The 24,984-nt window shown below is 40.9% G+C and overlaps 1 protein-coding gene across 1 annotated transcript in view; it reads right to left on the bottom strand.

Moving 5' to 3' along the window:
- The window catches only part of LOC120729426 (cadherin-13-like), a 205,059-nt gene that overhangs the window by 56,174 nt on the left and 123,901 nt on the right, over positions 1-24,984 (bottom strand). The window contains exon 3 of the mRNA XM_040024968.1: positions 12,813-13,024. Within this exon, the coding sequence (XP_039880902.1) occupies positions 12,813-13,024 (212 nt within the window). The remainder of the gene's footprint in view (positions 1-12,812; positions 13,025-24,984) is intronic.

The following is a 24,984-nucleotide window of genomic DNA, read 5'->3' as shown; positions in this document are numbered from 1 at the left end:
CTGATACATGTGTGATAAATTGTGCTCTTAGAGCGTGGTGATGTGTTCGTAAATTACTGCTCCACCATCAACGCTGATGCAGCCTTAACGCATTTGCATCCCTATCTGCCTTTCACATGATCATTAGGGCATTTCAGCGTGCTGATCTGAAAGAGTCACGACAAGGAAAAATATGCTTGATTAGTCCTCGGCAACAAAGTGTGAGTTTGTGTTCACGTGTACACATATGCTGCACCGTAGTAAGTGTGTGTGTGTGTGTGTGTGTGTGTGTGTGTGAGGGAGAGAAAGACAGAACCTTTGTCATTGTCATCCGAGCCCAGAGTTACTGTGGCAGGAAAGTCGTGTCCTTGTCCATTCTGCCATTTTCACTCTCAGTGCTATATTGAGACGTGTCATTACTCATTGCTGACAATGTGTTGGAGACCTGGTGAGAAATGGATAATATCAAGGCCACCATCAGCCACTGGTGACAGGCAAGAGCTACACTTTTCAGTGTGGAATAAACTCTTGCATACTTTATGCAGGAAAGCCAGACAATTAGTCCGTTCGCCTAATACGCAGATCAGCTAACTTATGTTGGTGTCGGCGGTACGCGTGCATATGCAGAAAATAATAAATCGGCATGCAGGCCCAATTACGCGTCCCTTAAAACACAATGTGTATGACTAATAAACCATAAACACTTTTCCTCTTGCTTAATCAAAATACAGCAAGACACTAACGACTATTGCCTATTTCAGTATTTAATTAGCAGAATTAATTAATGGTGCGAAAGAGAGATGAGTGTGTGTACGAGCTCATCTCCAGATACTTGTATGGAGTGTGTACTATTAAAAATCCACATGTAACTTCATAAATACATTCCAAACTTGGTTCCTTTTACAGAGAAATTAAAGCTAAAGGCAGAAATGTGTGAAACCTAGAGCTGGGCGATAGAACGATAACGATATGTGTTGCGAAATAACTTTTTCTTGATAGAAAAATTAAATTATTGCGATAGACCTTACCTCTCTCTCTTATAAAAAAAATGAATAGCCAATACAAATTAAGCAGCACAGAGCCGAACCAATCACAGCCGCAGCGTCACGTCACGTGACTTGTTGCGTACAGCTCAAGTGCCAAGCCGCACATGTGTATTTGTTTGGGAAGCAGCCAGCCGAAGTGCGGCCGGGTAATGGAGGAAATGAGTGCGCCGACTAGAGAAAAATCAACCGAGAGCTTGGGTGACCGGGTTACCGAAGAGAACACAGATGACGGTTCCAACGCCGGAGAGATTGTCGAAAGGAAAGGCCAGAGAAGTTCCGTAGTGTGGAGGTATTTCGGCTATTTCAAGTCTGACAAAAACAGAGTAACGCGCACTGTAAATTGTGCCGAAAGCATGTTCCCACAAAGTCTGGAAATACAACAAACCTTTTTTATCACCTGAAGCGGTGCCACCCACTAGAGCACGCTCACTCTGACTGAAAGCGCTAATTTGTCGTCGAAAACAACCAGGGGAATCCCTGCGAAGCAGCAACAGTCAATTGAGTCGGCTTTCTCCAGCGTCTTACCATGTGACAAAAAAGCTAAGAGACATAGCAACATAACGAATGCCATAGCTTACTGTCTTGCTAAAGACATGCTACCAATAAACACGGTTGACAATGAAGGATTCAAGCAGCTAATTAAGGTAATGGATCCTCGTTACCAACTCCCTGGACATAAACATTTCTCTCAGACAGCACTTCCAAAGCAATATTAAATAAGTTAGTCAATTTTGTCTCTTCTTCTGTAAAATAAACTAAGATTTATTTTTAAAATTAATATTTTGTTTCTAAGTGGAATTGACAGTTTAGTCTGTTTCGTTTGTTCTATTTTGAAACTTAAACGCTTTAGCGGCTGCCTTTTGTGTAGTTTGTAATATTTGCCTTTATTTTGCCTAAACTGAAGCCTCATTTTAACTACATCTGCCCTGTTGAACTTATTATGGGAAATAAATATTTAAATCAAAACAAGCTGCTGATTATTTCACATTTTACTTGTGAGCAACGGCACATTTAAATCTTACAAATATAGTTATTTGGCTTATATCGTGATATATATCGTTATCGCCTGAAATGAAAAAAGCATATCGTGATATGAAAAAATCTTATATCGCCCAGCTCTAGTGAATCCTATTCAAGATTCGGGCATTTGTGATCCAAATATGAGACCCAATGCAATACTTCCCTCAGTAAAAGCATCAAAGTCCCTGCCACAGCTTAACTTTGGCAGTTTACATGTGTGAAGAATCCTTCTGCTTCCACCGCTGCACGAAGAAAAGTGTCCCGACGTGGAGACAGTTATTTTTATTTTAAATCTAGAAGGGTCAACGACGCTGCCGGCGCTACGACTCTGTATATATTTAGATACATCTTAGAAGAATCCCTGTTCTCACCCTGTATCCTGGATGAAGGTGTACATAGCTACAGATCTCTACTTCTTCTTTTTTGTTTTTTAATCTGGACACATCATCACTGCTGCAGTTTGGCAACAATGTCGCTTAAGGACAACAAAAAGCAACAAAGACGATATTTAGTACAAAAAGCAGTTATTACTCTGATTTACCAAACATAGCTTTTAAGGTTTTATGAATTTTTCCTTCATTATTTTGTTCTTTGCCTACCTCATCTGTGCGTGTGTGGCTTTTATTTAAATGGTGACTCATCTACTGCAAACCACAGCTACATTAGAGTGCAAACAAAGTACTGTTAACCTGAACCTGCATTGCTTTGCTTAGGCTAACTACACTAATGCACACAGGGGCAAAATACGGCCCAGGGGCTAGGAGCATCACATGAACCACTCCATTCTGGACCCCAACGGCCTGAAGGATAAACAAAGCAAAGCCCCAAATCAATAACGCAGCATTATGCTAAAGAATCTCGAGGTTAATGCCTGCAGTGAGTCTGTACAACTATGTAATTTGATGTGCAGCGTTTCATCGGTGAGCTGTGCAAATCAGACAATTAGAAAGTTGTATTTTACACCACTTATACACCACTTTATTAGGCACACGTGTTACTAGTACTGGACTGGACGCCATACTGACTTCAGCTTCAACAAGCTGCTGGAAACATTCGTGATTTTGCTCCATGCTGAAAGGCCAGACAAGGGCTCATATTATTGCAGGTTCCAGTCGTTGCTGATTCATCGACAGCACATCTATGATGAATGAATCTCCTGCTCAGCCACATCACAAAGCTGCTCTATTTGACTGAGATAACTGGTAACTGTGGATGCCATTTGAATGCAGTGAACTGATTGCAATGTTCAATAAACCAGTTTGAGAAGCTCTGAGCTTTCATGCAGAAAGCAGCAGTCACATAACAGGTACAGTGTGGTCATCAATGGACGGTTAACAACCATACCGAGAGAGGCAATGATGCTTCGTACTAAGCAGCTCAAAGCGTGCAAAGAAACCATGATTAAGTTCAGGTAATAAACTCTTTTTAAGAACTAATTAGTTTTGTTATCTGATATCTTGTATACACTATTTTATAACCAACAGCTTTTTATGGGTTTTTAAGGTTTTGGGATTTTTTGTGGTTAAAAAATAAAAATCATAAGTTGAATGTTTAGTAACTCAGTTCTGCATATTCGCCCTTCAATCAGTCCTACATATAAAATAGTTTCAATGTGCAGAAACCAAAATGTTAATCAAAGTGGTGAGATCAGGTAAGAGATGCATGCAAATCAAAACTGGGGAGGATTTTCTGGACACTGCAGAATATAACATGAAAAAAAGAGGATCGAAAAAGAAAACAGATGCCTAATCAGTCATGTGATGATGTTTATGTGATGATGTTTGTAATATCTGATATCTGTGGGATGTCTAGTTTTGGTGCATCAACATTCAATATCTCAAAGATAAACTTAATATTATATTAAAATAGAGATATTCAGCAGATTAAATATTAGGATATCAGATGTATATTTAATTGATGGGAAAATGGATCAATCAGAGATCTGATGCACATTCTTCAGGATGTTGTCCATTTCCGTGGCAACTAGAAAAGTGTTACTACCTCAGATATGACCATATTTACCGTATTTTAGTGATTTTGCTTCTGGTGATATTCCCCGCAGCCTTAGCACCACCCCAGCCTGAAGTGTTGACACCAGGCACGATGAATCCGTGAATGTTGGAGCAGAAGCCAAGACTCATCTGGTCAGGAAACATTTTCTAGTGCTCTGTTCTGAATTTTTAATGAGTCTGTGCAAATTGTAGCCCTAATCTTCCTGTTCTGACAGGATTAGCACCTGGTGTCGTTTCCTGCTGCTGAGTGTTCATAGATTCACTTTGACTAGCTCACTTTAGCTTCCCTTGATGGCCCGAACATGTCAGATCAAGTTACTAATCAGCATGCTTGGACTTTATAAACTCGTCTCAATGTAGAAAAATGTCTAATTTTCTATATTTTTCTTTATACAGCAAGAAAAAATAATAGCTGTTGATTACAGTTTTATACTAGTGTCCTTTCTTTAAACTTTTTGCTAAAAAAAATGTCTTTGTTAATCTTTTCTGAGCTGAAGAAGTCGTCAGTGTGATGATCCATGTTTTGCTGGACTTTATCAAAGGCAGACGTTTCTCTCATCGCAGCCAATCACGAGAGAAAAACACCGTTTACGTTTTTCTAAGAGACCTATGGACATTTTCTTGATCCAATTTTAGCTACTCTGCTTCAGCTGTCACCTAACTTTAGAATTTATTCCACATTTTGTACAATCACCTGCTTATATCCCTGACCTTTATAACTGCTGTATCTCTAATTGGAGACGGGCCATCCAAAGGCAGCTCCAGGCACAAGATTGTTTTAAATATACACCTAATTAGTCTTACTCCTGTGAGAGACATTACAAATTAATTCAAACAAAACATTCTCAGGTGTTTTCAAAACCTTTGATAGCTTGAGACGAAAGCAATGCAACATATCTGTGTTATTTTCTTTCATTTCCAGTCTTTCTTGCTTTCCTTTAATGAATAGTGAATTACTACCGTCGTGATGGAAGAGGAGCTGGACTAAATTGGAAGATAAACCTCACGGGTGGCCTTGAAAATGATTCAATGGTTTGTTTATCTGAAAAATGATCACCAGTTGAAAAATTGTGTGCTTCATAGTTAGCTTGCTTAATTATGATAATCAAAACACCATTAGGCAGCAGGTTTTCAAAAATGTGAACACGAGAGACCGTCTTGCTGTTTTTGTAAATGAATGCTACGTTAGGTTTTCCTCTTCAGCATTCACTCCTACGTATGCAAGCTAACAAAACAAAAAATCTGTAAGTTAGCAGACATATTAAAGCACTTCAGCGGAGATGGAGGGTGAAGAGGAACTAATGCAAAAAGAGACAGAAAACAGACAAAGGCAGTAAACAGAATTAACAAATGACAGCTACTGAACGAGCTGGAGAGAGAGCGTGAGTGGGACGGAAACAGAGAGAGAAGATTATTCGTGTTGTATAATGTGAGCCGTTGTGCTGCGGTTGCAGGATGTCACATCACAGTCGTTCCCAGAAAGCCTAACTGAACACTGGAAGCTTGCTTAGAGAAAATCTATTTGCCATTGCCTGATGAGGATTTTGCACAGGATGCAGTATTACATTTCATTCGGTGCACGAAAAATGGATGAAACATAACAAAGGCAAAATAAATAGGCTTTTGGACTCGGATTATTTTGCCTGTTATCAGTTGTTACATTTGAATGGTGCCTGTTTATGCCCCCTGAAGGCAAGAAAATGGTCCACATAACTGTTGTTCTGCTCAGCATTATGAAAACACCCAGGAATAATACACATAAAAAATAGTCCATATCTCGGAGCGTGCATTTGTTAAATTGAAATGCATTCTTCCATTAATTCACATATTGATCGGCTGCAAAAAAGAGCGGAATAAATTAGTCATTGAATTCAGAAGTTTCGCTCATAATAGGAATCATTCATCAGTTATTTCTTCCCCTCTGGGTCTGCGCTACACCGAGCCAGCGGCCACACTGAGGAATTAAAAAACGATTCTCTACACCTTCGCTCCTAGCACTTATCAATTATCACCAGCCAATATTTTCTGCCACTACGGCGTTTGTTATGCCAATAAATTCACCTAAGAATGCTTCCGCTCTGCTTTAGACAGGAAACAAAGGGAGGTTTGGGCAAATACAGAATCCAACTTCAACGGGAGCATATTTAAGAGATTTCAGAACGGAAATGGACAAAAAGACACCTTCTTTGGTGCAGTAATTGAAAACCGGGAAAGAGGCATCAAGGCAGCTCGACTACCACGAGGATGATTTAAGAACGGCTCGGCATCCAAGTGCACAATGTCGTCAACAGTCGTTTCACAATTCAAACCGCCGGCTCATTGAAACAAGCTTTTAAATTTGCCACGACTTAGTTACAGATTCTTTAGAAGCTGCTACCGCTCAGAACATGTGTTTGATGGGCCACTTGAGACAGGGTGGAAGCACCGGGTGGGGAGTGTGGGGGGACTACAGGATATGGACAGAGAAAGGAACAATAGATTTTCTGATGATACCAGTCCCAGAGCTTGAGGAGCTTCAGCAGATTAATTGATACTGAAATAATGAGAGCTTTTAACCACTCTATCTCACCAGAGACGCCTTCCTCTGCCACGTTTTTTAATCTTTGTTCCTCTCTACCCACTGCTTAATCCATGAACTTTGTAACTATGCCTGCAATTAATAGTTAACTTTAATTTCTGTGTTTATTTTAAGTAAAGTAAAGTATCTATTTCCAGGAAAAGATAAAGGACTTAACTGAAGACACCAAACTTCCTTATTACTATTTAATAGAATTTTACAGCAAACATGAAAGAAAAGTGAACAAAAGCATAAAACTGTTATAATGCACTATATCATTTGTTTAAATTCCTCTTAGATGAAATGTGTTGTTTGGTGAAATTACACTTTTGCAGTCTTTACAAAGATCTTTTCATTGAGACCACCGTGACCCCAGACAAATTACACTTTCTTTACTCTCAGAGTTTGTATTTAGCTAAAGACGTCCTGTGAGACAAACGCTAATGCTAGCATGCTAAATGCTAGCATTAGCTAGCATTTAGCCTGAGGCTAAATGCCTCAGGATGACAGCGCTAACAGGTGTGACATCTGTCACAGTTTACTGTGAGATTTTGTCACAGTCGAGTCCTAAACAAACATATCTGCTGTTCAGATTTGATCTTCATCCTGATCAAACATGTAAAGTTTTAGAAATCTAGCTTGAACAGTTGCGAAACTAGCGTGTTAGCAGTATCCGGTACTATTGATGTCTAAAAACACATTTTGCCACCTACACCTGCCTACAGTGGTGATAGGAGGCCACACATCATGGGCATGAATATCATACATTTTGCCTTGTAATGTTTTTGTTGTGCGTTTCCTTTTTCATGGGGGAAAGATTGTACATCATGCATCTTTAATTACTTTAAAATATAAGAATTGTGTGCACAAGTGTGAAATCATTTTAGATTTGCTCTGAAAATCTGAGAACTATGCTTAAAGCAGGGTATATGCCAGGAAAGAAATATAAATGAACTCTACTAATTCTGCCAAGAAGAGGAAACAAATATTCAGCCAGAAGCTTGTTGATGGCTACCAAAGCGTCTGGTCGAGGTTCAGTTTGCTATGGGACATTTAACCAAGTATTAGTGGGAGTGTAAGTACACTTTTGACTCTATGTGGATTAGAGGAAATCCAAATTCATTTTAAACTTGTGCATCAAGTTCTTGTATTTGTAAAGTCACTAAAATATACGCTGTACAATCAATCCACCCTGCAAAAAGTACAGTTCAAAGAAATAATGGAAAGCCCCAAATTACCATGACATCCCTGTGATGACTGCACGGTGTAGATGCAAACGGTGAAATGCTGTTCCTGCGAGTTTCATTGGAGTGCCTCTCGTGTGGAACATTTTTCAGCCTTTCACGGACGTTTACTGACGACTCCTGAAGGCTTGAATCTTAGAGTGAGGGATATGTTGGCTCTGGTAAAATTTGTACCAGCTGGAGCTTCCTTGCAGTGGTTTTACAGCCATCTTTGACAGGGTACACTGGGAATCTATGTGGAAAGCTGATGGCTCCCCACCGAAGAACATTCTGCAAAGCCACGACAACATGCAAAATGCCATGTCCACATGTGAGATCCAGACTGTCAGTCGAGGCTGTCTTGTCTCCTAATGTCTTTCATATAACAGAAAACTAGATGATTAGCTCAGTCATTGCATCACTGCAGTCCACTTCTGACTCTGCTTATAGGAGGTCTAAATGCAGAATAGCTTCACTTACAGAGCCTTATCAATCAAGTAGACATAGCCTCAGAATATCTTGGCTTATAGATCAGCCCATGTCATTACTCTTGCTGGAGAGGCTCTTGAAGTGGGTGATGTGTTCACTTGCTTTGGGTCTCGGGTACAAAGATTGCCGCTTCTAATTAAGTTGTCCTTGTATCAGAAAGGCAGGTTAAGCTCTTTTAAACCTTCATCAGTGTATGTGGTCTAAACATCTCCCTGTGACCACATATGCAAGTCTGCAGCTCAGTCGCTTAATAAAGTGTATTTCTGTACAGTTCTGAATGTTGAATCCTGATGAAAAAAGACACCGACAAGCTCAAAGTAACGTCACTCTGCTTGACCAGCTTGCAAACACTCGTGATCATCAGTACTGTGCAAGAAACTGTGTTAACTCCTATTCAGCCAAACAGCTGCGATGGTGTTGGTGTGTGAGATGAATAAAGCCTGAGGACTTTGCAAATTGTTATTTGATCCCATTCCAGCCAAACTGAAGTGTCTATACAACGCACCTTAGAAGCAGCGAAAAGATCGAGATTTTAGCCGACCTGCAATCCATCTCGCAACTCTACAAGCATGCAGACGTTCCTTATGACCTGTGCCATCATGCACAGTCGCAGATAAACTACACCACGACCAATAACGTGTAAACTGGCATGTGGCTGCAGCATATTGAGATGCTACATCAAGGATGTTATCACAATCATGGATAATAGAGTAATGAATAATAGTTATAGTTTTAAAAAAATCCACATTATTTGATGTATTTGGACGAAGAACGCAACTATTGTTGTCTGAAACAATAATTTAAAAGAGATCCTGAAACTGAAGAGCACATTCACTCACACAGAACCACACAGTCATACTGTATTAGTCACCAGGAACTTCACTTTCCACAAATAACTTGCCAAGGATTAATTAACTTACTCCCACAATGACTTGCCAAAGTAACACCCGTGGACTACCTAACCAAATAAACGACGGCAGCAGACACAAACAAATGAGAGCCACATCATTCCAAACGGGATGGGGATATTCATTAAGCCCAGTGCTGGAGAAATGGTAACAGCAGGACTCTGAGCACTGCAGGAGAAAGACAGATGATCTCTGGAAAGGCTGCGAAACACCAACTATACCTGCAGTCTGTGGAAAGTTTCCCTAATCAACTTTGCATATTTGGACAAAGGTGGGGGGAGAATTGGGGTCTATGCAGAAATATGAATGAGGGACAATAGTGTGTATTCAGGTGCAGAGAGTTTTGTAAGGCAGTCAATTTGCTCTCAGCAAAAACAAATTTCTCTAGATTACACAAACAAAGGGACACATTTGCAGAGAAACCAAGCTCGGCGTAGGGGTGCAGGCTTACAGGCCAAATTCCAATATAACGGAAACTGGCCAGTGGAATTCTTTGCACTGAAAGTCGGTGCAAAACCGCAGCTGTTTGCTTTGCCTTGCAGAGTGTTTTCATTCCACTCTATTTTGATGTGACCTTGTGCACAAATAATGATTGAAGAACATGAACAGAGATGTATGCACGCATGCATATTCATGAAAGCTTAAACAAACTGACTCAGAACACGTGTGGAGCATGTGTAAAAACTAAAAATATCACTTCTAGTCCTTTTCAGAGCGGATTTATGTTACATATTTTTTATATTCTGGTTGCACAGGGCAGCACAGTGTTCAATTCCACCCTCAGGCCGGGGTCTTTCTGTGTGGAGTTTGCATGTTCTCCCTGTGTTTGTGTGGGTTCTTGCCTCCCACAGTCCAAAGACATGCAGTTAGTGGGGTTAGGTTAATTGGAAACTCTAAATTGCTCACAGGTGTGAATGGTTGTCTGTGTCTATGTGTCAGAACTGCAACCGACTGGCGACCTGTCCAGGGTGTACTCTGCCTCTCACCCTAAGACAGCTGGGATAGACTCCACTTTGTACTTACTAAAAGTAGCATGCATTCGCTTTAAACAGAATAAGGATGTGGGTGTTTTCCTCAACGTTAATGCGTGATGCCTTTGGTGTGGTTTAGGGCCGCCACAAACGATTATTTTGATAGTCGACTAGTCGCCGATTATTTTTGCGATTAGTCGACTAATCAGATCATCATCCATTGGACGTAAAACGTACAGCTTATTGCACCAGCAGCATCTGCTCTTATATAACTATCATTAGCTTACAGCTTTAAGTGTTTAAGGTATGTGCTAACTAAAAATAAAGACAAGATGGTAGTTTATTAAATTTTAATTAAATGTGCAGATTGTTTCGGTGGAGTTTAATAAACTCGGCCGATTTACTCAGGAACAAATAAAATACTAAAAAAAAGCCAAACAATAACATGTTTAAGTTATCTAAGTGACTTATATATCATTTTTAACCTGAGTAGCGAAAGACGGCGGTGGGTTTGAAAACGATTTGCCGGGAGTCCGGTGCTCTCACGGCTCTAGTGACCCTAGCCCCCGGCTCGCTATCGAGCTAGTGGGTAACAGACGTCTCTGAAAACGTCGGAGCGCTTTTGAAAATATGTGGTGTCTTGATAAACTGAGCAGATATTTTAGGTTTACACAGCTACATTCTCGCCTGAAAATATGTTAAACGTTTATTTTGTGACCCAGAAAGAATAATAAGAGTAATATTAAAACTAACTAGCTGCTGCCATTGTTGGAAACTGAGCTGGGCTGCGCTATGAATTCTGGGACACAGCTTCTTCTTCTTCGGGGTTTAACGGCAGCTGGCATCCTTGTACATGCAGTGCTGCCATCTTCTGTTTCAGTCCGTTATTACACTCTTAAATCCCACTAATTATTCCTGCATCTTTTGGGATCTTACAAAGCTTCAAACGAGGCGTCGACTATTAAATCAGTCGTCAACGATTTTGATAGTCGACGTAATCGTGACTAGTCGACTAATCGTAGCAGCCCTAGCGTGGTTGCAATTATGCTAGTTGTTGATAATTAAAGTCGCATGAGGAGGCCTCACATTTACAACTGATTCAAATTCATGATGAATGAAGGATGAATTTAGTTTTTAATGTTTTTACATTTGCAGTTAAGGTCACTAATGTGTGAATGCCTGGGTTTAGATCCCTGTCATGTCTCTGAATAACAGTGTGACACCTCAAAGTGGAACATCAGCAGCTCGAGCTGACTTTGACCTCAGCACAAAGTATTTCAAAATAAAAACAAGACAGTCTCAGTCTTGTTTTGTCATTGTCGTTTTGTTTTTCCTAGAATGTGTTCATAGTGACAAACTGAGGTTTTTCATTGTAACACAAAGAACGTCTGCTGCTTTCCCAGGTTGATTCTGTTATGGTCATTAACTGTCTCATTAATAAAAGTATTGCACGAGCATAATTTATTGCAAGAGCCAGAAGCTACTTACCTTGACTCACAGCAAAAACCTTGCAAAAGGTAAAAGAGCTTGCATAGATTTGCCCAAGGTTAACAAAATCCACCCACTAGTAATTCCAAAGGGTCACCGGTCAACCATTTGTTTATTCCATAGAGCCCGACATGATTATATTACACAAGCTCATCCAACACCACAATGCAGTTCCTGCTAATAATCGAGTTTCCACACAAAATATAGTCAGACTGAGTCGACATCCAGTAACTGCTTTGTTTGTCACACCGCAAACTATTTACCTTCATATTTGTATTTACATGGCATTTGGAGGCTGCTAACATGTCAGTCATTTCAGTATTCAGCACTTGGGACAAAGCATAAAGGCTCATGACAAGTACGCGGCACTGACAACAATACTAGCAGAGGTTTTATGTTACCCAGGGCTGGATTATCTGGACCAAGGGAAAAAATATTGACATTAATAAGAAACAGATGAATTTACTGCATGACAGTTTTTCAAACACTGGTTTGACGCGTCTGAGTGCGTCGTGAAATCAGCCAGACCATAGGAAGCTTTTCATAGAAATGTCACATCATCAACACCCACTTAAACATATCAGTTGTTGAGATATCGCAGTTGTGTACTTAACAACTCAACTGCTAAAGAACCAGATATATTTATGATGTGATAATTACGAGCTTTACTGGTGCTGAAAGATAATTGTTTCTTTCTGTTCCCAGTATCTATGTGGAAAATAAGCCAACCAGCTCCTGGCTGCTATAAATACATGGAAGTGAATCAGTCACCTTTAATGGTTGACAAGAAAGAGAATAGACATGTTCAGGCTCAAATTAAACTTTTCGTTGCTAATGCACACCGAAGTCCTGCAGTGGTACTTCTGAGTAAAAAAACTCATAAAATATGTATGTGGGGTAATCAGGTTGTTAGTGTTTAACTGTTGCAAATCGGCGACGCCTGCCTCGAGAGGGTTAAGGAACACCTTGTTAATCTCCTTATTTTCCCAGGAGCTTTGATATTTGATCACAGTGCCTGCTTTCACTACTTTTCAGTAACATTTTCCAAGTTTAATCAAAAATAACCTTTTCAGATATGATAGCGGATATAGAACATACAAACACACCAGTTCTACTCACCCCGAGTGTCTCTGCTGACCGACCACGTGTTCCTATGATGTCCACCTGCGCTAGGTCGTCTGCACGTGCGCTGAGGCCGCGGATGAAGAGGACCGGCTCGCTGTGCGGAAGATCTCGCAGAGGAACCAGATTCAGATCCCCGTCCACGTGGAAGCCGGGATCCGACACACCAAACGTCACGTCCTCATTCCCCGCACAGTCATCAAACTCAACTGGAAGGAGCACACAGAGAGCCGTATGTATTTTTGCATCAATCCAAACAAATTGCAAACATCATTAATAAGAAGAAAAATCCCCATGAAACTCCGAGTCACTGAGGTATTCCCTCATTGTGCAGAGCTCGAGGAGCCGTCAAACAATGCACAAAAAACAATTGCATTTCTCAGATATAAACATATGCCCTGAAGATAAACAGTTACCCCGAAGAAAGAGTGGGATGTTCTGCAAGGCTCTGTCAGCTAGGCTACAATAAACTCACTGATCTCTTTTCATACGAGCCAGCTGCAATATTTATGACTCACCGCATGCTACGCGTTGCCGACTTATTAATGTTTCTGACTTGCTTTCGTGGTACGCTTTGTTTTATTAAAGAGAATACGGTGGCACGTAGTTGCAGGGCTGAGAAACAAAAGACACGAGACAGAAGAGAAGTGTCACCTCTGCACATGTGGGCTTGCCTTCTCTGACTGAGGGAGTTACTGCCGAGGACTCGGCCGAGCTTTATCCCCTCTGATCATGTTCATCCTCGCTTTATCTCTCTCACACACTCCCCTAGGTGTTGCAACATGATCCCCATGTACTCCCCCACCATCACCCCTGACAATCCTCACCTCCCTCATCCTTCACCTTCTCTTTACCTCAGCCTCCTGTAATGAATCCGACTGTTAGGGAGGATAAGTGAGGGAAGAGGGGCAGGAAGTCTGCATGTGTGGATGCTGTTGTTTGTTAGGAAAGCATTTGGCACATGACTGAACAGAGGACGATGGACGCAAACATGGTAGCTTATTTAAGTCTCATCATCTCTTTTTAAAAAATTCTGTTTGATATCAGGACTGGAGTTGAACTGGAATCATGCGATTCCGAATATTCCGTACGGTTAGCATTATTAATCAAGTCACGTGGTTCTGGACTCACACGTTGTCTGCAAAAACCAGTTAATTCATAATTAAAACAAAGATAAATGTACATGAAAAAGACTTAAAAAGACTTCTCTGGGATGCCGACAGGCAGCGTCCTACGTGATTCAATCCACTGCTTATCTTAACTCATATAAGGAACTCTGTAGTTATTCATGAAGGAAATCTTTCACAAAACACCCAAAAGCCTCACTGCTGTGCGTTCCCCTCACAATGGGGACTCAGAGGCCATCGCTCTGAGGAAGAAACGGCTTCAGATGAGACCGTATTCATCGTGTTTCTCAAAGCAACTTTGAAGATAAAGCTCAGCTTTAGTGCAGAGGCTACAAGCTTTCTCTGTAAAGTTAAACCTAATATTCAACTTTCTCTGTCTGTATGTTAAATGCTGTCTAAATCAGTTTATGTGCAACAACAGTGATTAAATATGTCAGACTGCCAGTCTCTTGTTTATTCCATAGAGACCATGAATAAGTCAACGAAGCAAACTTTTGTTTTACAGCGCTACTTTTCTTTGCGCTGCGTGTTGACCCCGTCTGTTCCTCTGTGCTGCCTCGAAGGTTTCTGGTTGGTGGAACTGATCAATTCAACTGGGAGCACCTGGCCAGTCTCCCTGAAGCATTGAATTGAATGCTTTTTCAAGCTGGAATCTATGCAGACCCTTTGACATAACCTATGCGTGTTGCCGGCATACCTGTGCGGGCTGCGACTGTCGCAGAGAGGTGCGTGTTAGGTTTCGGTGCAGGCAAAGCTACTGTGCAGTGTGGTATAATTCGTCTGCCAGCCTCTGTTCTCGCTCTTCATCCACCCAGCACCAGACTGTTCGTTCGATTGGCTTCAACCACATTGATTTACAATTCAAACCATTTAACAGCTTCTGCCTATCATTGAAACCATCATCTAACTGCTGGATGGATGAGTGTTTCAGCGGTATCATTCACTACCTCACTTCACAAAATTCATTAGCATTAATTAACATTAATTGTGGCTTTTTGTTCTTTGTTGGTTGATGAATTGGTAAATTTGGGTCAAAACTGTGTCTTTCCAAATATGTGTCATCGGTCTTTACCCATTACAATATATTAAATGAAACACAGTCTCCTAGAACCTCTAACTAGGTCGAGTATTTCTTTTTTTTTAATTGAATAAGCAGTGAGGGTATTTAAACTGTAATTTACTGGATACAGCATATATTATTTTAAAAGACAGGGATTCACCAGAAAAGAAGCATTCATGACTGCTGCTAATTTCAGATTCTTACTGACATTCACTGCTTTGTTTTCTAGCACCGTGCTGGAGAGGAATTGTGTTGTAAGTGCAAACCCACCATTCTCTGCAACAGCAAATTAAAGTCTTGCAGGAAGCAATGGAACTAGACGGCACAGCAGCACTGAGCTGTTACATTAAGTGCAATGGACAACAATTTTTCAGCAGGAAAGAAAAAAATATATCAGCGTGCAGTCTCTCAGGCCACAACAGTAAAGGCCAGCTCACAGACTTCTTCAAAACAAATGAATCTGGTTGGTGCTTTTTTGGTTTGGTACCCACAGAACTGGTCCAAGAGTCCTACGGTCACAGATCCAACCACGCGATACAGATACTGCTAAAGCAAGCAGGACTGGACTCTTTATTTAAATTATTATTTTTCATTATTTTAACAGAACTCATCTGTTTTCAGGCTTTTTTGATGCATTGATATAACCATATAGCTAAAATGATGGTTCTGTAATAAGAGTGTAAGAACTTTACAGTACTACTAAAATATTCCCTCTACGTCTTCATTTTATACAAGGTTACGTTGCATTGTTGTCGTATGATAAACACTCGACTAAATGCAGGCACTTAAGTTTCTTGGAAACAGCATCTACCCCTTAATTTTAGAAATGATGTGTTGACTGCGACGCACGAGTCTCACTGCATTTAGTCTAAGTGATCGTTCTAACGCATACAGATTAGCCCGCAGTAGGGGAAAGGCTGCTGTTCAATTCAAGTACAATGGCAACCCACTGCTGTAATTAACACGTATTGTTCCACTGATGAAAGCGCTCAAACTTTTATTACAACAGCAAGGCTCGTATTGTTTTCATCCCGTGTGTGTGTGTACGTGTGTGTGTGTGTGCAGGTGTGTGTGTGTCATCCTCAGATGGTCTCTAATTGTTCATGTTTTCACCATATCATGAAATTCAATGTAATTCAAATAATTTGCTGGAAGACTACATTGTGTATTCCTCTACCTACATTCTACTGTACGGCTATTTTCCATCACACCATGACCAAGTGGACAGAGACAAGTTCCTGTGTGATTTTAAAATCAATAGACTGAGTCTAACAAAGCTCTCAATTAGTACACTTAACCTTTGTGGCTGTGTAGTCTGGTTGCTTTTACCTTTTCTTGCAGACATTTTATAGTCTTTCATTTGGAAAGAATCGTTTTCTGCCCTCTGGACGAAGGAAAGAAGACGAGAGTAGCAGAGTGAAGGATGAACGTAGAGAGAAGAAGGAGAGAAAAGGGAATGGGAAAAGAAAATGCCAGAAACGGCAAGGCTACAATGGACAGCTACGGAGAGCTACAAAGTCAACAACTGACTCTCGAGGGAAACAAGGCTCTGTCTCAATATTCAACTCTCACTTCTAATCCAAAGCATGAAAGATGTGTTCATTTCCATTCCCATTACAAGCCTCAGATTTATTTCAATAACATGGGCGCGCTCGTTAGAGCCCGCAAATTGCAGCGCCAAACAGTGTCAGTGGCATTTCAAAGGCAGCCAGAGAGTGTTTGATGGTATTCTAATGTTGTCAGGTTTTGGGGGGGATTTCAGAAGAGAGCATGGTGAGCTGGCAGCTTTGAAGTCAGGCAACAATGACAGAACGCAACTTACCCCTCTCAGCACCCACACCCCCACACACCCACTTTCTTTCTGGCTCAGGGTTGAATAACTGTGCACAACATGGATTAGGGTCACCAAAGTCCCTCACTGAGGATTCGAGAGGAAAAGCAGGGTGTCACGGGGGTTCGACTTTTTCCTCAAGTTTGACATTCAAGTTCCTTTCAGGCTAAACTCTCCTTTGGAGTAACAAATGTTCCAGAAACCCACTCATCACAGACCAGGGTTACTCTAGGCTTGATTGCCTGTCCGATTAGTGTTCACCAAAACGTCCACATTCTCATTTATTGCAATAGGTGTAGGCTGCTGGGGGATTCCCATGATGCACTGGGTGTTTCTTCTACCCTCCCTATGTGTTAACAGACCTCTCTGCACTGAATCATACCTGTTATTAATCTCTGTCTCTCTTCCACAGCATGTCTTTATCCTGTCTTCCTTCTCTCACCAACCAATCACAGCAGATGGCCCCGCCCCTCCCTGAGCCTGGTTCTGCTGGAGGTTTCTTCCTGTTAAAAGGGAGTTTTTCCTTCCCACTGTCGCCAAAGTGCTGCTCATAGGGGGCTCATATGATTGTTGGGTTTTCTCTATTATTGTAGGGTCTACTTTCCAATATAAAGCACCTTGAGGCAACTGTTGTTGTGATTTGTATAAATGAAATTGAACTGGGTTTATGATGTAAAAAAATGCACTTACCAAGGAAGTCAACTCTAGTATCTAGCTAAGTAAAGAAGAAACAAAAAACTATCAGCGCATTAATATTTTTGGTTTGCAACATGATGTGAAATCCATTAACATCAATTCAAACTGGTTCATTGTTGCAGGGGGAGGTGGAAAAAACTTGGTTTTAATTGTTTTCTATTTTCTTTTTATAGCAAACTGGAAGAAAAGCAGGATGAGACGTGCAGTACGGAGGCTAATGTTGGAACTTGTTGGCATTACATCAAACTATTTGTTGAACTTACTCTGGCTTTTTTCATTTCTTTTGCATTGTGCAAGGATTTAACATGTTTCCATTCTAATATACTTCTGCCATCAAGCGAGATATTTTTCAATAACTAAGCAGACACCTCATATTCAATCATGCCAGTTAGCTTAGGATATTTTAAAAGGACCATCCACACTGATGTCTTCATTTTCATGTCTTTCAACAGTGCTAGGCAGAAACTCATGCTGGATTATTTTGGCATCCCGCATTATATTTTCATTGACTCAGCCACATAATTGGGATCTCCCCCCTCCCCTGTCAGGTACTAAAGTTTTCCTTTGAGGTGTTGTGAAGACAATTTTCTATCTTGTAACTAAATGTCAAGTCTGCATGATGGAAGAGATGGGAATCTGAGAGCTAATCTCAAAGGTGGCAGCACGGGTGTGTTTAAGCTGATAGCTGCCGTGTCTAACCAGAGCGACTATGCTCAGCCCCATAAAAGGCCTCTGGAGAACACTATTCTCAAATAATCACCCCGCATTAGAGAGAGGGAGCTGCTTTTGAAAATGTATTTACGCCCTGAAATGCATTTTACCCCAGAGTTTCCTATCGCTGCGCATTGTGTAAGGCCCATCACTAGGACTCAATAGTAACACGACGTTAGCTTTTCATCTAGCAAGATAACAGTTTGCAGGGATTTAGCTAGCTAGGGGGTCCTGACAGCAGCAGCTTTCACCTTGGCTTTAGCCGACGATTAAGACTCCCCACCTCAACCTTTACTGCCACTCCAACTATCCAGTCATGTCACATGCAGTTTCTAATCATCAAGTGTGAGAGAAATGTGTGTTTTTTGCAAACCAGAGAGTGTGTGTCCTTTTACTCAAACCACTGTATTCTATCAGACGACTGTATCACTCTCATTTGTCAGTGTAAGCATGGTCTGTGCATACTAGCTTTTATGCACAGTGTTCCAGGGCCCTTGATCATACTTTGATGTGTGGCCCTGTCCACTGTGCTGGTGACTAAAGCCAATTAAACTACAGCTACTTTCTGATCTCAAGCAGCATCAAAGAGTTCCCATGTGGACTGTTAAAGGTCAGTCAAGCATGCTAACTACCTGGTTAGATGTTTCTATCATCTCGACACATCTGTGCTACACTTAATGTTATGTTGCCTTGGATACCTTAGCAACATGTATTTTTGTATACGAGTGTTTTCAGACACAAAAGGACTTGATCAAAGCCAGAGAACAAAAACTGCAATAAGTACCGGCTCCTGTTGTGTTCTGGTTGTTTATTTCATCTAACTGGTGCAGGGCTTCATCTTATCCTTGTATACGTGTTTTATCCAAGTTATTTTGACTGGCCCTCACAGTCAAAAAGTCACCAGCCAATAAAAATCAAAAGGTGAGACTACATATCAGAGCGAAGTCAGATCTTTGATCTTGACATCTAGAGGAGGAGAGAGCTCGGGATTAAAGTGGCAGCGAGCATGAATTAGCAGAAGAAGTATTAGAAGAGGAAGAAAACACAACATCCACTTTGATATAGCGCAGCAGTCTAAACAAAGGTATAATTGATTAGATCAGCGGTCCCCAACCTTTTTTGCGCCACGGACCGGTTTGTGCCCGACAATATTTTCACGGACCGGCCTTTAAGGTGTCACGGATAAATACAACAAAATAAAACTAGTACCGGTACCGAAAAAAAGAAGATTTATTCATAACACACGTGAAAAGACCCAGGAAAACCGAGTAAACGATAAAGACGATAACAAAATAACGCTGAAAACAGATAAAAACCCTGAAAAACAGACATTTCACACCTGAGCCTCAACTCTCGCGGCCCGGTACCAAACGACCCACGGACCGGTACCGGTCCGAGGCCCGGGGGTTGGGGACCGCTGGATTAAAGTAATCATAGTTTGGTGTGCCCTACTAAACAGAATGGCATGAACCGAGGCCCTGGCCATAACGGAAGTTATTAATTACACCTGTATTCACACCGTAATGGTAACCAAAATAGCTGCAGCGACTCGTCAGTATAACAGTCAGACTAATTCCTGACGTCCTGGTCACTTGCTTGTCCAACAACACTTAAAACTATTGAAAACATTTATAAAAGAAGTTTAAAACTACTTGACAAAAAACCGACTTCCCACCACCACTGTCATGTGTTAAAAAAACATAAATTACTGAACTTCAATAACTTAGTGAAACTTAAAAGAGTGAGTTTAATATATAAAGTCTTACACTCCCTTGCTCCACCACCACTAAAGCAGTTCATTAGGCATAAAGAAAGCTCAGACAGGACCACTCGAGCTACAATCCGAGGAGACTTGTTTATACCCCACAGACGGACAGCATTTGGGCAGAACGTCCTCTCTGTCCAGGAGGCCATCTGTGGAACAGTCTTCCTCAGCCCATTAGAGAATGCTCTACACTCAATTTGTTTAAGGCAAAGGTTAAAAACTGGTTATGGACAAATCGAGTGTGTGATCATGTATGAGTTGTATAGTTTTAATGTTTTATTTGGGAACAGAATGGTGTGTATGCGTAAGTTTGGTGATGGAGTTTTTATTATGAATGAATGATGAATTTTTATGTCTATTTTTTATGCTTAAGGACAACAGATGGAAATTAGCCTTTGGCTATAATCTGGTATGTTTGCATTCATATAATTTTTTTTTTTACATTTATGTTCATTAACATGCACTCTCCTGAATAAAATAAATAAATCATAAAGTAGGAACAACAAAGTTTGCTTGTAAAGTTGAGAGACTGAACCCTGGAGAGAAAAGGTTTCCCCATCGAAGGCTAATGACAGCAAATTGTATTTTTAACTGTTCCCAAATAAAAGTAGAGAGCAAAGAGACTGAACAGATATGCAATGACAGAAATGTAATTTGATGTAAAATCAAATTAATATATTGTCTTAACAAGCTAAAGATCCCTGCCTCAACACTGAGAGGAGACACAAATCCCTGGGAGGGCTGGGTCAGTGGGCGTCCGGTGTAAAACTGCGGCAACCCCGTGTGAATGAGTTTATCGTGGTTGGGTACCACACATTTCCATTCCACACAAGTCACTTATGAAGACTGGATATTTTATTTTCTACAAAATCTTATTTTCAAATAGGAAATAATGAATTCTGCTGTTTACAAACAGGTCACTCAGGTCTGAGTGGGAAATATCTGCACATGTTTCCCAGGTTGCTTGACCTCACGCAGCTCATAAATCTGACAAAATATAAATGTTTCTGTCACTGATAACATCCTAGTGTATATCAAAAAATTTGAATATTGTTAAAATGTTTGTTTGTTTTATATGTTCCAAATTCATTACATATAAAGTGAAATACGTGAGGTGGAAATCCAGTATTTGAGTTTGAGTAAGTAACTATTCAGACAGTATAAATACTTCTTATCTCACTGTGTCACTGCGTTCATCATGGATAAAGGACTTTCTTACAAACCGGCCCCAGACTGTAAGACTCCGCCCTCATCTCTCCTCCACTCGCACACTGAGCACCGGCCCCCCACACGGCTGTGTGCTGAGCCCCCTCCTGTATTCTCTCTACACCCACGACTGCAGTTCGACCCACAACAACAACCTCATCATCAAGTTTGCTGATGACACCACGGTAGTTGGACTCATCTCAAAGGGAGACGAGGCAGCCTACAGAGAGGAAGTCCTGAGGTTGGCAGCCTGGTGTTCAGAGAACAACCTGACACTGAACACTAAGAAAACCAAAGAGCTCATTGTCGACTTCAGGAGACACAGCACTGACTTAGCCCCCCTTTGCATCAACAGGGAGTGTGTGGAGAGGGTCCACACTAGGGCTGCACGATTAATCGTTAGAAAATCGCGATCTCGATTCATACTTATGTGCGATCTCATTTCCAAATGACAACGATTTAAAAAAAAAAAAAAAAAAAGATGACGATTGTACCGCATTTTGATCCGGGACATAATCTGCATGAAAACAAGCGCTCACGCTTCCTGCTCAACAAATGACAAGGGCGGAGGCTTATACCACGTGATACAGAAGCCATCTGGCAGGGAAAAAACAACGGAGAGCACGTGAAACTGCCCGAGGGGAGAAAACACAATGAGCGCAGAGGAAGCGTTTCCTGATGGCGGTGAGAATGACAACCCCACTGTAAAATTACTTCCAAGAAAAGGTTCTCATTCCTCCGTGTGGAAGTTTTTTTGCCTTCAAAGAAGACGATGAGAGTCAAAAAAATATCATTTGCAAGCTGTGTTTTGCCATAGTAGCAGCACCGCACGGTAACACTACAAATCTGTATAACCACCTCAAACGTCACCATAAAGTGTAATATGATGAAGCTGTAAAGGCCGAGAAAGTGACAGGAGCAAATCCGTCCCGGTCAACCACCCAAACATCAATAACGGGAACCTTATACAGCGCTTCCCTATACCCGTCGACCTCCCGCAGGCACAAAGAAATTACGGAGGCTATTACTTATCACCTGACCAAAGATATGGCTCCCATCAACACTGTGCAAAACGAGGGATTTAGGAGAATGATCAACACCCTAGACAAACGCTACACAGTGCCGTCCCGCAACTATTTTTCTATTGTTGCACTACCTGCTCTGTACATGCAGTGTCGAGCAACGGTGGAGACGGAATTTCAAGCAGTACAACATTTTGCGGCAACAACAAAACGTGAGACATTTGTTGTTTTTATGTTTATTTATTGTTTTTATGTTCAGTCTCAACTGTTACGAAGTTGATGTGCAGTTAATAAGTGCAATAAATATTTATACTGGAAAAGAAAATGGTGAGAGAATCGTGATCTCAATTCTAAGCCAAAAAATCGTGATACTCATTTTATGCAAAATCGTGCAGCCCTAGTCCACAGCTTCCGGTTCCTTGGTGTCCTCATCTCTGCTGACATCTCCTGGACAGACAACATCTCAGCGGTCGTCAAGAAGGCCAAACAGCGGCTGCACTTCCTGAGGGTCCTCAGGAAGTACAAGCTGAACTCCAACCTGCTGCTGACCTTCTACTGCTCGTCCATTGAGAGCCTGCTGACATACTGCATCACGGTATGGTACGGCAGCTGCACCAAGGCAGATAGAGCGAGGCTTCAGAGTGTAGTCAAGACAGCACAAAAGATCATCGGCTGCCCTCTCCCCTCCCTGATGGACATTTATTCCTCCGCTGCCTCAGCAGAGCAGCAAACGTCATGAAGGACAGCTCCCACCCTGGTTTCAACATGTTCAGCCTGCAGACTCAAAAACAGTTTCTTCCCAAAGGGCTAATTAGGAAAAGAAGCAGGCTGCTGTTTCAATTAACAGAAAATTTGCAATTTCATCTGGAAATCACATAAATCCAAAGTGTTTGTGTGAAGGTTTGACAGTCTGTGGTGTTGGTTGGTCCTCTGTGTTTTATCAAGTTCAAACTCATCACAGTCATCACACTTTGTGCTTTCATGGTTTTGTGACCATGCGATGACTGTGCTTGATTGGCAAACCGACTCAGCTGGCGTGAACCTCAGAGAGAATCGACGGCGTATTGTCAAGATGGACATGAGAAGCATTTCAACCCAACAATGCAGACCAGCTGAAGGCAGCTATTAAATCTACCTGGGCTTCAACACCTCTGCAGTGCCACCAGATGATTGCCTCCATGCACGCAGCACTGATGCATCGAATCATAGTAAAAGAGTTGCAGCCAGATTTTACACGCAAAAAATGGAACTTATCAGAAACAGGACTTTTCTGTATTGTAAATCTTTTCTAATATTCGAGATATTGAATGCATGATATTGATAAGCTAAAAGCCACAATGAGAAAAAATGAAAACAATGGAAACATTTAACTTACAGAAGAAAGTTTACCCATTTGAATTCAATGGTGACATTAGATGGACAGTCGTGCCAATGAAGCTGTCAGACAGGTGGTTCTTAAGAGTGTCTGGTTTAAAAAATGAAAAGCCTTCATTTTAAATAATTTAAATGTAATACGCACGTATCCATTGTTGAAAGCAGAAAAGTGGTTTGTTTATCTGCTTATTTCAGAGACACGGTGTCTTATTAGTCGTGTTTGACATTCACTGATTTCTTGAGCTTTTCTCTCTCATACGGTGAAATTCATTCCAGCTAGTGGAAAACAGATAGCTAATTATAACATGATGTGCCCCGTGAGTGTTCTTACAAATAACAGGGCTCTGAAATGTCACTGTCAGCATATGCCCACAGAAAAATAGGCCTATTGTGAGTCTCTTACTTTTTATTTTAAGCTACAACAAACACTGTCAAAACAGTAGAGAAGTTACACTGTGCGGGGCTGACGTTCCTACAATTGTTTACTTGAGGTTCGGAGATGTTGAATCACCAGCTCAGAAATGTGCAAAAGCTGATTATGATAAGCTGGCACTTACAAAATAGATCAGTCATTGAGAGCTTAGCAGTCGAGTTAAAGTCATCCTGCAAACTGTGCGGCGCTGAAGCTCTCTGGAGCCGCAGCAGTCTCATTTGAATCTGAATCGTTATCTTTCAGCATGTACATGAAAGGGGTTTCTGCTAAATACAACAGCTGGACTGGTCTTAATTTGATGTTTGGTTTGTTACACTAATCTGTAGAATCACCATACATCCCACGATACGATATTATTGCAATTTTTAAAAATATTTTGCGATATTCAGATTCTGTACATAAAGGTAAACTTTATCAATATTCATTTTCTCTAATATCAAAGTCTCACACTCAGTCTTTCTCTCATTTCAGTTTTATTGTTGACAAACTGAACGGTTTGTATTACAGTCTAGTCCAACTTAACTGAATGCAACCATCTGGTACAATTATAGCTATTCTGAACTATGCAATTTATGAAAACTATGCATCCCCTTCAGCAACTGAAGAATTTGAAAGTAAATTAAAACAAAATATAATTTTACATTAAATAAAAAAAGTTTTAAACTTAATTAAAATAAAACATGTCTTAAATTAAAATAAGTAAACTGTCATGTCTCTCTGAAGTCAGAGTTCCAGTCCACAAAAACTTTTTTTGTAACAAAATATCGATTTCTGCTGTCCTTGTATCGATACATTGTTAGCAAACAAAATATCACGATACTACACAGTATCGATTTTTTCCCCCACCCCTACTAATCTGTGGGATTTCTTGTTATTGCAGTCAACAGGCAGAAGCGTGCAACTCTGTAGTGATTTTATCTGCTGCACTGATGGGCACTGATGCT

The sequence above is a fragment of the Simochromis diagramma genome, unplaced genomic scaffold, assembly GCF_900408965.1.
Source record: "Simochromis diagramma unplaced genomic scaffold, fSimDia1.1 OVJJ01000293.1, whole genome shotgun sequence".
Classification (NCBI taxonomy): Eukaryota; Metazoa; Chordata; class Actinopteri; order Cichliformes; family Cichlidae; genus Simochromis; species Simochromis diagramma.
This window is presented reverse-complemented; position numbering and strand designations above follow the sequence as displayed.